General features: G+C 45.1%; 1 protein-coding gene across 1 annotated transcript; it reads right to left on the reverse strand.

The window, feature by feature from the left end:
* Positions 1 to 9,345: 9,345 nt before the first annotated feature.
* On the reverse strand, positions 9,346 to 13,818 carry LOC308648806 (HLA class II histocompatibility antigen, DO alpha chain). The gene is made up of 5 exons (XM_081293837.1): positions 13,694 to 13,818; positions 12,368 to 12,616; positions 11,726 to 12,007; positions 11,494 to 11,629; positions 9,346 to 11,271 (listed from the first exon to the last, which is right to left on the reverse strand). The coding sequence occupies exons 1-5, from the start codon at positions 13,773 to 13,775 to the stop codon at positions 11,268 to 11,270; spliced, it is 753 nt and encodes a 250-aa protein (XP_081149963.1). The 5' UTR covers positions 13,776 to 13,818; the 3' UTR covers positions 9,346 to 11,267.
* Between the last annotated feature and the right edge of the window lie 380 nt (positions 13,819 to 14,198).

Here is a 14,198-nt window from a genome sequence, read left to right on the forward strand (position 1 = left end):
ACCCATCACCTAGATTCAACAGTTCAAGAAATCTTGCTGCATAACACTGTACCATAATCATATTGGCCAAAACTTGAAACAACTCCCTAATATCACCGATTACCCAGTTTATGTTCAAATTCCTCCGTTTGTCTTGGAAATGTTTTTATAACTGCCTTCTCTCAGATATTGCCAACAATCATTCATTAAATTTGATTATATTGTCTCTTATAATCAATCCCAACCTTAGCTCCGCCCAACCATTTTTTTACATTGTCTTTTTAAAAAACCAGGCCACTGGTCACTCCTGTAATCCCAGCAGCTCTGGAGGCTGAGCAGGAAGATGGAAGTTTTCAAAGTCAGCCTCAGCAACTTAGTGAGGCCATAAAAAGCCTGGGGATGTGGCTCAGTGGCTCAGCACCCCTGGGTTCAATCCCTGGTACCTAAGTAAATAAACTAACAAACCAGACCAGTTATCTTGTAGAATATCTCGCATTTTGAATTTGTGTAATTGTTACTTTATGGCTTCATGTGACTTATTCCTCTATCCAGTGAGTTCTCTGTAGACTAGAACTTTGGACTAAAGACTTGATTATATTCAGATTAAAGGTTTGGGTAATATTTTTTTTTTTTTTTTTTTTTTGTGGTGGTGCTGAGGATTGAACCCAGGGCCTTTTGCATGTGAGGTAAGCACTCTATCAACTGAGCTATATCCCCACCCTCAGTAATAATTCTTCATAGGTGATGTGGTATACCTCACATTTCATCAGGAAACATTTTATTGTCCCATAATTGGTGAGGCTGTTTGATTGCTGAGTTGAGGGGGTGACAGGCAGATCTCTCCTCTGTACAGTAATCTCTCCTTTTTGTCAACAGCAATCTGTGGGTGTGATAATTGGCATGATGTGACTCTCCAGTTCCCCATCCTCTCTTATAATGGTTTTATCACCTATGATAACTTCCCTGAATCAACAATCAGATTAGGCTTTCAAAGTGCTGGTTTTCTAATTCTATTGCTTCTTCTACATTTATTAGCTGACACTCATTTGAAAAGAAAGAGTTTTTTTCAATCAATGGAACTATAGTTTTTTTCTGAAATGGCAGGATAGATGCTTGTTTCCCTTATGTAACCAATTTTCTGTGTTAGGAATTAGAATACCATATCTAGTGATGACAGAAAAAGGGTTATTATTATCTGTTTGTTTTATTCTCATTCAGTTATTAATAGGGACTCATGAATTTTTAAATAAGCAATGTATTTACATCTATTCTAGTAATCCCCCCTCCACAGGATTCTACTAATATTTGAACACAGCTTTATTTCCTGAACCTGCTTTATATTTTCCTTGTTGCAGACCTACAGTCTCCAAGAAACTGTATTTCTAGTCAGTGAGAAATGGTATTTAGAAACCACAATCTGTGCATGAAGATGTTCATTGGTACTGAGGTGAGGTATCATTAGGTTCTTTTGTTTTCTAGAGCTAGGAGACATGTAATTAGAAATAATTAGTTAAAATGGACATTTCTGATTCAAATTTAATATTAGTGTTTTCATTCAGCTGCTTTAAATTCCTTTTTGCACACTTGAGGCTGGGATTGTGGCTCAGTGGTACAGCACACGTGTCAGGCACTGTATTTAATTCTTAGCACCGCATGTAACTGAATGAATAAAGGTCCATTAATGTTAAAAAATAAATATATATTTTTTAAGAAAAAATTTTTTAATTCCTTTTTACACTAAAAGTCTTAGTTCCCATTCAGAATAATGTAATTATTGATTTGCTTTATCCTATAATATACACAATATGGTTTCAAATAATCATACAATATAACTTAACAATAAAACTACTAAATGAGGTTCAGGGTTTTGGTAGTTCTTTTTGTCCTTAAGATATTTTCCACTAAGAACACACAGTATTGTCTTCTAATTAGTTGAAATAATTCTTTTTTTTCAGTAGTTTCCATTTGTTTCAACTTTTAGGGATTTTAGCTTAATTTGTATAAAATTCACAAAACATTTATGTCTCAAAAGTAAAATATTCACTTTTATCCCTGTTAAATCAAACCCATTCTTCCACCTCTATTCCCTCTTCCCCCATTTTTATGAATTTTTGATTTATTTTTCTAGTGTAGCTTTGTGTAAATATATATTCTCTGTCTTACCCCAAAGGAGCACATAGTAGTCTTTTTTTTTTTGCATTGTGTATTTTCCATTATATCCTAGAGACTTCTCCAAATCAGTTTGAAGAGATCCTCTTCATTCTTTTTTAATAACTTTGCCTCACTCCATTGGGTGGACATATTTCCATTCTTTTGCTACTATAAATAATGTATCATTTTCAGAAAGCAGATTACAATACAATAAAGATACATACGTTTAGCATGTCCTTACACATATTAAAGCACATTTTAAAAGGAAAATGTTACTTGTATTGATTTGTTTTTAATTAAATGCTAACACTCTTCTGAACACTTGGTTTTCATGGAACAATCTAGGAAACAACAGGTGTGCTCCCCTCTTCTCCTTGTACTGGGGATTGAACCCAAGGGTGCTTTACCACTGAGCTACATCCCTAGCTCTTTCTCGTTTTATTTTGATACCGAGTCTTTCTAAATTGCCCAGGCTGGCCTTGAACTTGCAAACCTCTTGCCTCAACCTCCCGAGTAGCTGTAGTTACAGGTGTGCTCCACCACACTTGGTCAGGTGTGGTTCTTATCGAGTGTGCCAACTGCTTGATTTGAGAAATGTAAGGTTGTGGCATGACTGCTTGGTGCAGTAGATATGCTCAATAAATGAAAGATAATAGGAATAATAAAAGCAATATGTTAATGATAGCAGAATTGTTTTCAATTTATTTTTCTTTATTTGGACATGTCATCAAAGCATTTAAGATTAGAGTGACTGAGTTATTCTTTAGTCAGTCAGTTCCTTAAACACTGCAGAACTTCCCTGTTCCAGACGTGAACTTGTACCTGGAGCAGATACATATGTTGAAGGTCAAGAGATAAGGAATAAGGGCATTCGGGAGACCAATCAGGTACCAGGAGTGGTGGAGAAAGACTAGGGAAGAGGCAGCAGGAAGTTTTGGGTTCAGGGACACAAAAAAACGTCAAGGAGCCCTCTCCTTGAGAGGCTAGGCTTACTCCAATCGGAGCCTCCACGTGCAATAGACTCAAACCACAAGATGGAGCCAAATCACAAACCTTTGGTAGCAATTTTCTAAATCATGATGAGAGGAAGAGAATCTGTTCCTCTATATGTATGAAAGAGAGAGGGAAGCCTGAGAAGAGGGACCCTATGCAAGAAAAAGTATCTGTCTACAAGGAGAGAGTAACATGAGAGAGAGGAACCAGAAGCTGGTGGTTTATTTAGCAAAGTTGGTCAGGGAAGCCTCTTGGAGTTGGTGCCCTAGGAGTGTGAATGGAAGACCAGTTGGAGGCATTCGTGTTAAGGCCTTGGGCAGGAGGAATTCAGGGGGAAAATAATGCACATAAAGCTCAAGAAAAGTGCAGAGCCAGCTCATATAGAGTCTTGCTAGTATGGGATTTATTTTTTATTTTTGGTACTAGGGGTTGAACCCAGGTGCATTTTACCACTAAGTTACATCCTGGTTCTTTTTATTTATTTATTTTTTATTTTGAGATAGAGTCTTCCTAAATTGCTGAAGCTGGCCTTGAACTTGTGATCCTCCTGCCTCAGTCTCCCAAATTGCTGGGATTACAGGCGTGCTCCACTGTGCTTGGCAGTATGGGATATAGATTTTATTCTGAACAAGGGAAATGACACAAATGATACGGGTGAGGGAAGTGAGATTTTTTTCAGTGATATCAGAACCTTTTCATTTTTCAAACTTGCCCCATTCCCGTTTGTCTACTCCTGCAGAAGCATCAAAAGAAGTTAGTTTCTGAAAGAGAACAAAATCTCATATACATTTCCTAGCAATGTTAATGTCTGCCCCATGGTCACAAGCTGGTATCCATTTGCTTCTGAGCAGTGATGGTGCAAGGGAAAGAATAGGGGCTCAGACAGACTTTCCCAGCCATGCTCCAGCTGTCTGACCTTGGGCAAGTTAAGTCATTTGAATCCCAGTTTCCTCCTCCATAAAGTGGGGATAACTGTACTTGCAAATTAATTATAAGGAAGAAAAGAAATAATGCACGTGTCAGAACAATGCTTTTCTTTTATCTTGTATTTAGGTTTGGGATACAAGATAATAGCAGATGTCACCTCTAGGATGCTCCCTCTTCTGGCTTTGAATTTTCCCAAACTTGACACATGCTTGATATCTGTCAGGTGTCCCAGACATTATATCAGAAGACAGGGGAGGAATAGCTTGGAAGACAGCAAGGCTAGAAAGAGAGAGGAGGTCCCTCTAAACTAAGGGATCTAAAAGTCCTAAAGAGCCCTGGGTCCTAAAAGAGCCCTGCTCCCTTGCAGCCACCGAGGCAGATAGGTAAGCCTCTGAGGGAGAGGGAAGGAGTCTGTGTGGTACATCTTTGCAGGCACTGAGAATCACCCCTCACCAAAGATTCCCCTGGTACAGAAGCAGCCACTCAGAAAAAAACCATGCATATTAAGGTCAAAGCACAAGCGTGGACCTCTCTCTGCCTCGAGGAACCACTCTAGACAGAGGCAGGAAGACAGGGAGCTCCTCCAAGGCCTCAGCAATGTGTCAGGACACAGACCCTTTGAAGAACCATGAGAAAGAGAAGCCCCCCAAATAACTGAGGTCAAATTTAAAACCAGACTTATGGCAGAAGTGGGGAGCAGGTTTTGAGCCAGATTTGAAATTATGTAAAAGAAATTTACTTCAAACCCACTACACATGAAAATCATTTACCGCAAGGCCTGGCGCATTGTGTGTGTGCAGTAAGTGGTAGCCAATGTTATTAAAACCAGCTGCAAGGCAGTGGGAGCAGGCTGGACTGGATGCAAATAAAACTGAATTAAATAGACTATGTCAGGTGTTGGAAATATAAGACACAGACCTCCCATGTCCTTGAGGAGCAGTTAGTGTTAAAGGCAGACACACACAAATTAGTTCTGACACATAGCAGAATGTGCCAAATACCACAGTAAGAAAATGGGCCAAATATTGGGGTTGGGATTGGGAAAGCTTCACAAAAAGTGATGTTTAGTTGGGTCTGGGGAAGGATACGTACAATCTTGATTGGTTGGTAAGGCAGGTCTGGCACAGAAAATAGTCTGTGCAAAGGCAGGAAGGAACCGATATCAATGGAAAGTGTTGTGTGACTTAATCATTGACTGTTTTCAGGGGAGCTATTAGAAATCAGATTAAAATGGCACACTGAGAACAGTTTCAGGAAGATCTTCACACTATAGGTAATGGGGCACCTGTAGGAATTTAAAACAGGAGGGCTCTCTGCTTCCTGGCTGCCATGAATCAATCATCTTTTCTCCACCACACCTTCCACCACGATGGTCTACCTCACCTTAGGCCCAGAACCACGGAGTTGGCTGACCATGGACCGAACCTCTGAAACCAGATTCTCAATGCAGAAAGAAGGAAACAGGGGCTGGGGTTGTGGCTCAGCGGTAGAGCACTCGCCTCGCACGGGCGGGACCCAGGTTCGATTCTCAGCACCACATAAAAATAAAAGCATTGTGTCATGTCCATCTACACCTAAAAAATAAAGAAATATTTAAAAAAAAAAGAAAACACCTTCAGCTTAGGTGCCCTGGTGCTTAAGACACTTCCAGACCCAAAGGGCTTCTCAACCTGAATACTGTTAATATATGGGACCAGAGGGGGGAAGATACAGAAACAGAGAAGAAGCCCATGGAATGAGGGACTGGAGTGATACAGTGACATGACAAGGAGCACCAAGGACAGCCGAAGTACCAGAAGCTAGGAAGAGGCAAGGAAGGACCCTCCCCTAGAGCCTGCAGAGGCCCTGCCGGCACCTTGGTTTTGGACTTCCAGCCTCTGGAACTGTAAGAGAATAAATTTCTAGAGTCTTCAGCTTAAAAAATAATTAACTAATTAAAAAACAGGAAGAAGAAGAAGAAGAAAATAAAATAAAATATCCTGGGAGCTTTCAGAGAGGCAAGCAAAACAACAGATACATAAAGAGTTTCAGGACTCTGAATATCCTTTGGCTTGTCAACACCAATGCTGGAAACTAAGACACCGTGCAGGAATGCCTTGGAAGTTCTGATGGAAATGGTTCCAACCTTGAATTTTATACATATGAGCTATTGGTTCAAGTGTGAAAGTAAAATAAATACAATTTCTGACATGCAAAGCATGAAGCTTGCCTCATGTACACTTTTTCTCAGGAAGCTAAAAAAGGATGGGTCACACTAAAATAAAAACCACCAAAGGCAATTACTAAGTACAAGAAACAGAAAAGCCAGCACAGAGGGTAGGTAGACACTGTCAGGAATGGTGAAGGACAAACCAGGACAATGGCAACTAATGACCACTAGTTGAGGTTGTTGTTCTCTTTTGGGGCGGGGTGAGGGGGTGTTGGATACCGAGGATTGAACCACTGAGCCACATCCCCAGCCATCGTTTGTTTGTTTGTTCTTTAGACATGATTTAATTAAGTTGCTTGAGGCCTTGCTGAGTTTCTGAAGCTGGCCTCAAACTTGCCATCCTCCTGCCTTAACCTCCAGAGTCAGTGGGATTACGGGCATGTGCCACTCTGCCTGGCAATTGTCGCGTTCCTGGAGACAAAAACACTCAGGGTCACTCCAGGGGAACTGGGTTACACGAAATAACCACACAAGAGACAGAGAAACCTTTTTCTTTGGGGGTCCTGTGACGGCTCCTCTGACCTTAAGGGTCCTCAGAAAGAAAGCGAACGAGCATGTGCTGAACCCTTTTATTGAGGAGAAGCCATTCACATGAGCTGAGTCTAGCTTCTGATGTCTGCTGTCAGCAGGATGACTGACATCTAGGAAGCCCACACCCAAAGGCAGAGCAAGAGAAGGGGACACACAAAGGGCGTTTCCATGGAACATTCTATCCCAAACAGGGCAAAGGGGTAATATCACAAAGGAACAGGTGAGCGCACTCAACCCATGGGGCTGCAGGAAGGCACGCCTGTGCATGAAGACACATTCTGCTACTTCGTGGATCGGGCAATCAATGTCCAGGTCACTACGAAAGTGACCGACAGAGCTTCTTCCTATCAAGGGAAGGAGAATGCCAGTCATTCAGTGAGACCACCTCCCACAGGCAATTAGTTGAGACTGGATCAGAAAGAAGGTTCTGAACATTGTATCTGATCATAAAATTGACGGGATGCCTAAAGTGTCTGTGTTGTGAGGAAATTTGTCATTCGTTAATGATAGGTACAGCTAGCACTAAGCAAAGAGAAAAATCGGACAAGTATGAGCTCCAGGGAAAACAAAAAGCCACCTAAAGAAAGAAGAGCTGGCATAGTTTACCCTGCAATTTGCCTTACATGGTCATGATAATATAAATAGTGAACACTGACCTAGCCAAAATTACAATATAACCCTATTAAAGGGAGGGGATATGAGAAGGGGGCATGGGTGGTCTTTGAAGATTAAAAAAAAAGTTGGGCTGGGGTTGTGGCCTCGCATGCGTGGGGCACTGGGTTCAAGTCTCAGCACCACATAAATAAATAAAATAAAGGTATTGTGCTCATCTACAACTAAAGTAATTATAATAAAAAAACCCATATGCTCCCCTTCCATACTAAAAAGAAAAGAAATAAAACCTAATGCTGAAAATTCAAGATTTAGCAACTAAGCATTTTATTTAGAGATGGGACTCAATACCAACTGCATCAATCCATTTCTCATTACTATAATGAAATGCCTGAGGCTAGCTACTTTAAAGGTTTTTTTTTAGCTCGTAGTTCTGGAGGTTCTAGGGCATGGCACTAGCACCACTGGGGCACTTGATGAAGGACTGAAGGCCACCACAATGGCAGGGGTGCCTGGGAGCAGGAGAGGTCACATGGCCAGACAGGAAGCCAGAGAGCCATTTGGGAGTCGGGCTCCCTCTTTAGTAACAACTTCTTCTCACAGAACTAACTAGGGGTCCCAGGAGGACTGCTTTAATCCTTCTGAGGAGAGTCCCCAGTAGCCTAAGGACCTCCCACTAGGCCCCACCTCTTAAAGGTCCCCCTGCCTCAACATCACCACATTCAAGACTGAAATCCCAACAACATGAACTTCGGCTGAAAAACCACCCTCAACCACGGCACCAACAGAATCTGTTCAAACAGCGGAAAGCTGTTGCCTCTGAGGATGAGGAGGGAGGAGAGGGGACGGAAGGCTGATTTTTGTAGCAAGTCTGTAGAACTCTTTGACTCTTAAACTATGCACAGAATATAACTGTTAAAAATTAAAATTGAAGACGTTTGGAAGAGGAGATCTGGGGGCAGCCCAGGCAGAACACTCACTCAGACAGAGTGACTCAGAGGACCCTGGGTGGCGCTGGGTTATGGGACAGAGAGGAGAGTCAACCTCTCATTAGATGGAACAGATGATATATTTAATATCTGTAGGAGGAAACCCCTGTGAAGAGGGGGAGATTGACTATATGGAAGAGAAGAGAAGGTAAGTGTTAAACATCTATTCTCAGAGACTGAAGGGAGTCAACTCATGAATGAGAACTTTTTTTTTAAATAAAAGACTATTTACCTTGAAACTAGAAGGGGAAAAAATGTGACCATAAGACACTTAATCTAAATATATATATATATATATATAGAGAGAGAGAGAGAGAGTGTGTGTGTGTGTGTGTGTGTGTGTGTGTGTGTGTGTGCTGGGGATTGAACCAAGGAGAGAGTTCTACCACTGAGCTACATATCCCCACCCCCACCCTTTATTTATTTAGAAATGGGGTCTCATTAAATTGCTATCCTTGAATTTGTAATCCTCCTTCCTCAGATTCCCAAATAGCTGTAACTATAGGTGTGGGCCACTGCACCCCAGTAAATAACATACAACCCTTTTTTAGATACTGGGGATTGAACCTGGAGGCACTTTACCACTGAGCTATATCTCCAGCCCTTTTTATTTTCTATTTTGAGACAGGGCCTTGCTTAGTAACTGAGGGCCTTGCTAAATTGCCAAGGCAGGCCTTGAACTTGCAATCCTCTTGCCTCAGCCTCCCAAGTCACTAGGATTACAGGTGTACACCACTGTATCCTCAAAAGCTTTGAACTGTTTCTAGAAATTTTGAATTGTTCAAAGTGTTCTGGGTAATATGTGCATAGTGAAAAAAAACATACACCTTTCATCAAAAGACATTTTAATGACTTTATTAAGCCTTAGGATAGTCGAGAGAACAACTCTCCAAAGATGCATGAACTTCCCAAGCAAAATACCAGCAGAGATCAGGAAATGCTGGGAGACAACCAGCCAATTTTTCTCTGAGGCCGACCTGTCATCTCTGAGGTGGGGGCTCAGTGGGCACATTTGTACTGTGGGATCTTGTCCCCAGATCTAAATCCATTGGACTGGGTGTATATCTACCCCAAGTTTGGCTGGTCATTTACTTTTCTAAGAATTTGCAATTGTGACTGGGAGACACAGTCTGTGTGGGTGGTGAGAGCTGAGGTGACAAACCCAGGAGTGAAAGTGTGAATGTGTCAGCTGAAGGGTCAGTCAGTCCACAGAGAGAGGAATGTGACTTAATGTCCACACAGAGAGAGGAATGTGACTTAAGTCCAGACCACGTGGCTCAGTGAGAGTGTAAGATGGGCTGCTCCAGGTTCTGCTGGCTTTTCGGTTCTGAGTTCTGTTCCCATAAGTCCTGGTAAACCCACCCTTGGGTTCTGTACACCACTCCTGTGTCTCTAATTGCATGTGATCATTTTAAGAGGGTTTTTGTTACTGGCAAACAAAATCCTTGACTGAAACCATCTTTCCCCACTTCCACCAGGATCTTCTGGTCCGTGATTTCTCCCAACTTATTCTCTTTTAAGAAGCCCATCATATCCTCATCAGCGCTTGGTTTCTTTCTTTTCTAAGACCAAATACTCATAGTTCAAACCCCCATCTTGCCTCTTGGACTTGTATCTTGATCAACTATGATTCCCCAACAGACCTAGGTTCTCCAGACAGCTTTCCTGGCCCAACTCAGACCTCAGGATCCCCCTCCAGTGACTCCCAGTAACACCAGACTGTCAGGGTGTCCCATGTACAGCCTACAGCCTACAGCCTAGGTCCAGGAAGGCTGCATGAGAATCATCTGTAGAATGTTAGGGTCCCTGTCAAAGCTCCTCCACACCTGAGATGCTAAACCAGTAGGTCTGGGTGACACCTGTACTTTTTAAAGATTCTTAAGTGCATTCTAGTTTGAAAACCATGAATCTGTGACACTCATTTGGTACTGGACACAAACTACCTTGTAGGGTTATTTATCTCTTTGTGTTTCTAATTTTGTTCACAGTTAACTGAAATCTCCTGGGCAAATGTTTAGGAAGCGCTCAGGTGGATCTCCTCCCCTCTTACTAAATAAGTTCTGCCCCCTGCCAAATATGACTGACTCCATTGAGGAAGGTGGCCATCTAATCTTTTTCTTTTTAGTTGTAGATGGGCACAATACCTGTATGTCATTTATTTTCATGTGGTGCCTCACATGTGCTAGGCAAGCGCTCTGCCACTGAGCCACAACCCCGACTCTCTAAGTTTTGCATGCTTCTTTGTCATGCCTGAGGCTATAGGGAATGTAGAAAAAGGAAATTACATTGTAGACCATAGGCACACCAGTGGCCTCTTCTACAGAGGACGGCCAGACAGGTAGAAGCCCCAGGAACCTTTCCTCTCCCAGTGCCCTTCAGGACTGACATTTTTGAGGGCCTTGCAATGCACAGGATACTCTGTATCCCTCTCAGGGAAATCTGAATTCAGGAGGCGAATTTCATGAAGTCCTTGTGGAAGGCCCCAAGGGAGCAAAACACAGCTGGACCAGACAGAATGACTATCCCCAATGTGTCCTCACTCAGACTCACTCTTCAGGTCCCAGTGTCCCTCACACCCTGGGAGTACGGGCCAAGATCTGGTAAAAAGAATAAGGGCAAACACCACTGAAGAATTTGGTGCTGCTAGTCAGAGCTTTGGGCAGAGCAAGGTATGTGTTTGTGTTGGAGTAGGAAGGGGAGCTGGCTGTGCCCCACAGGTGTAAGTGCTGAGGTCAGAAAGGAGGGGACCTCAGGGACAGAGGTTGATGCCATTCAGGGGACGTGCTTCGTAGGCTGTGGCGCTGAGGATACAAAAGCTCTCAGAAATCTGTGAGGAATCCATACGTTGTCTCCCACAGTCTGTCTCAGAAGGGTTGTTACCTAAAGTAGCAAACACCACGTGACCAAGGCTGTTCAAGCTCACCATTCTAGGATCCTCTATTTGGGTGCCCACCTCCCCCAAACTCCACTCCCTCACTCCACTTCTGCTATTCGTGTCCACTCTTGTCTCTAACACCCTTTCCTCCCAACAGAGACCTCACTCTCCACCTCCATCCCATAACTGCCCTGCCCCCACCCCCCAGACTTCAGACGTTTCTGCACCTGGGGGCACTGGACATGCATGTCCCTGTGATGATGAGGATGGTGCCCATGAGGAAGCCCATCAGGCCAATGGCCAGGCCCATGGCACAAATCAGGGTCTCTGTGGTCTCTGGTGGTGGGACAGGCACCTGGGGCTCTGGGAGAGAAAGGAAGGGTCAGGGGGCACAGCAGGGGGATTCTGTCGTGAAGGAAACACAGGCCTGAGCAGGGGGGCTGGAGGGGAGCTCCGTACCCCAGTGCATGAGGAGCGGCTCCTGCAGGCCCCAGTGCTCCACCTTGCAGTCGTAGACGTCCTCTGCTGAGGGCACAAAGGTCAGGTAAGAGAACTTGCGGAACAAGTGGTCGGGCTGGGCATAGAAGCTGGTCTGGGCCGCTCCCTCGGTGATGGTCTGACCGTTGCGCAGCCAGGTGACATTGATCACAGGAGGGAAGATGTTGTCCACGATGCAGATGAGGATGTTGGGCTCACCCAGCTCCACTCGAGACTTGGGGAGGACCGTCACCCTTGGAGGCACTAGGAAGAACGAATCCCTGACTCTCAGAGGCTCATCCCTTACATTGGGGCCTTGTTAGGACTAGGATTAAGGGACACTTCCTCCTACTTAGACACCTGCAGGGGATGGTAACCAGTGGAGCAGAGGGGAGAAGAACAGGGGGAGAGGAGGCTGGGGAGGGGGAGGAGACTGGGGAGGGGGAGGAGGCTGGGGAGAGGGAGGGGGCTGACTGAGAGGTCTGAGAAGACCTAGAGCTTCTAGGGAAAGAAGGGGACTGACTGGTTGAGAGAACTTGTGCCAGAGGGAGGGAGGCCAGGGAATGGGAAAAAGCTTCTCTGGGCCCCTCCTGCTTGGCTGGATTGGGGAAGGGGGGCAGGTACCGCTGGTGGCTCTGGTGCGGTTGGAGCGTTCCACCAGGACATCCAGATGGGCTCTGATGATGGCGATGCTGGCCAGTCCGTTCTGTGGGTCAAAGTGCGTGAAATCGCCAAACTCAGGCAGTCGCCATGCAACCTCCCCATTCTTCAGGTCCACAGAGAACAGTTGGTCTCCATCAAATTCGTGGGTAAACTGGCCCGAGGCACCATAAGACTGGAAGAAGGCTGGTCCATAGGAGCCCATGTGGTCAGCTGTATTGGGTGAGGGCAGGGCCAGGAGAAAGGAGAAAAGGTATCAGCCTCATCCATGATATGTGATGTGTAGAGTCTCAGCCTGAGCCCCATCCTGGGTCAAATGTGGGGACAGAGTTCTGTTCTGACAGTGAGCTGGCCCTGGAGGAGTGGAAGGGCTGCAGAAGGGCAGAAGAAAGAGAGCATGCTCATGCCCCGCACACCATGGGTACATTCTGGCAGAAGAGCCTAGGGAGAGGTGAAGCTGCCAAAGATGGTGCTTAGATTTTCTCAAGTTAAAAGTCTCAGCCATAGTCATTTGCTCTGGTTATGCCGTCAGGTCCTGTGTGTGAGTGTGTTAGACGGTGAGTTGGGGTGGAAATGATTAAGGACAAGAGCATAAACGGGGCTCTCACTACAGAGGTGTAGTGTAGATGGGGGTGGGGGGAAATGGGCACTGACTGGCAGGAGCAAGAATTAAGATCTGTGACACAGAGACCAGGGGGATCCATAAAGGCAGCTCTAGGCATTGCAAAGAGCACTGGACAGGAGCTCAAGGTTCATGTCCCAACTCTGCCATCTCAGAGAAGAAAGGCTGAACACATCTTGTTCCATAACTAAGTGCATAGTTTCCTGGAAATTAGGGGACGGGTCTTAATTGGTAAGGTTCCTTTAGAACTCTGCAGTTATTTGTTGAGCACTGAAGGAGCACTGTGTGCCCAGCACAAAGCCAGGCCAAGGAAATAAAAAAGACAAGCCAGCTGTGGACGTGCACACCGAGAGTGCACGTCTAGACACAGTGAGTGTTAAATGCTGCAATGCAGCTGGACTGGAGTGGACACACTCCAAGTCAGGAAGTGGTAGAGAAGCCAGGGTGCTGGACAGCAGGGGGGTGGAGCTTGGGGTCTCAGAAAGGAGGAAGGAATGGGGAGGAATCTGAATGAGAGAAAAGCCATAGAGGTAGGAGGAACTTGGGATGGAGGATTGGGGATTTCTAAGTGGAAGAAGTGGCCCACAAACCAGAGAGTGACAGGAACGTGCATCCTCTATGCTGTATCCCTAAATCTCCTCTGCTCCCCTGGGGCCCTCAGCACTCACCCTTGATGGCCCCTGCTTTCTGGGGACAGAGGAGGGTCATCAGGGTGTGCAGTCCCAGGACCAGCCCAGCACGGGGGGCCATTGCCCTCTGGGGTTTTGACCAAGTAAGCCCAGGTCTGTGGGGAATACAGATGGAGGCGAAGAAGAAGAGGAGTCTTAGTTAGCGGGAGACCCTTGCTATCTGCAGCCAATCAGAGCTGTTGCCTGAGGTAATGTAGCTGTTGCTGGGTAAAGAAGTGAAAAGCCGGGGAGAGAAGGTAGAGGAAGTCACTGGGCCCCTGGGCCGGAGGCTGGTCCACAGGGGAGTTGAGAGGAAGTTGTTGTTTCTGAGGACGAAAGGCCTTGATCCACTACCTCCCCCAAGGAAGAATGTGTAATGGCTTCATCTGAAGCAGAGCTCCCAGAAACTTCCACAGATCGTTGTGAGGAGGGTGGAGGGTGCTGGTGATCTCCATTTGTCCCTCCTGGTCCCCCAGCACTCTCCACACTGACCACATGCTGAGCC

The sequence above is a fragment of the Spermophilus citellus genome (genome assembly GCF_964194105.1).
Source record: "Spermophilus citellus genome assembly, chromosome: 5".
In the NCBI taxonomy this organism is placed as follows: domain Eukaryota; kingdom Metazoa; phylum Chordata; class Mammalia; order Rodentia; family Sciuridae; genus Spermophilus; species Spermophilus citellus.

Bases quoted from the DNA above. Each gene is read 5' to 3' on its own strand.
- LOC308648806 (XM_081293837.1), bottom strand. From the start codon at position 13,775: ATGGCCCCCCGTGCTGGGCTGGTCCTGGGACTGCACACCCTGATGACC. The intron at 12,617-13,693 runs GTGAGTGCTGAG...CACCCAATACAG, and splicing joins GAAAGCAGGGGCCATCAAGG to CTGACCACATGGGCTCCTAT. The intron at 11,630-11,725 runs GTACGGAGCTCC...TTTCTCTCCCAG, and splicing joins GCCGCTCCTCATGCACTGGG to AGCCCCAGGTGCCTGTCCCA.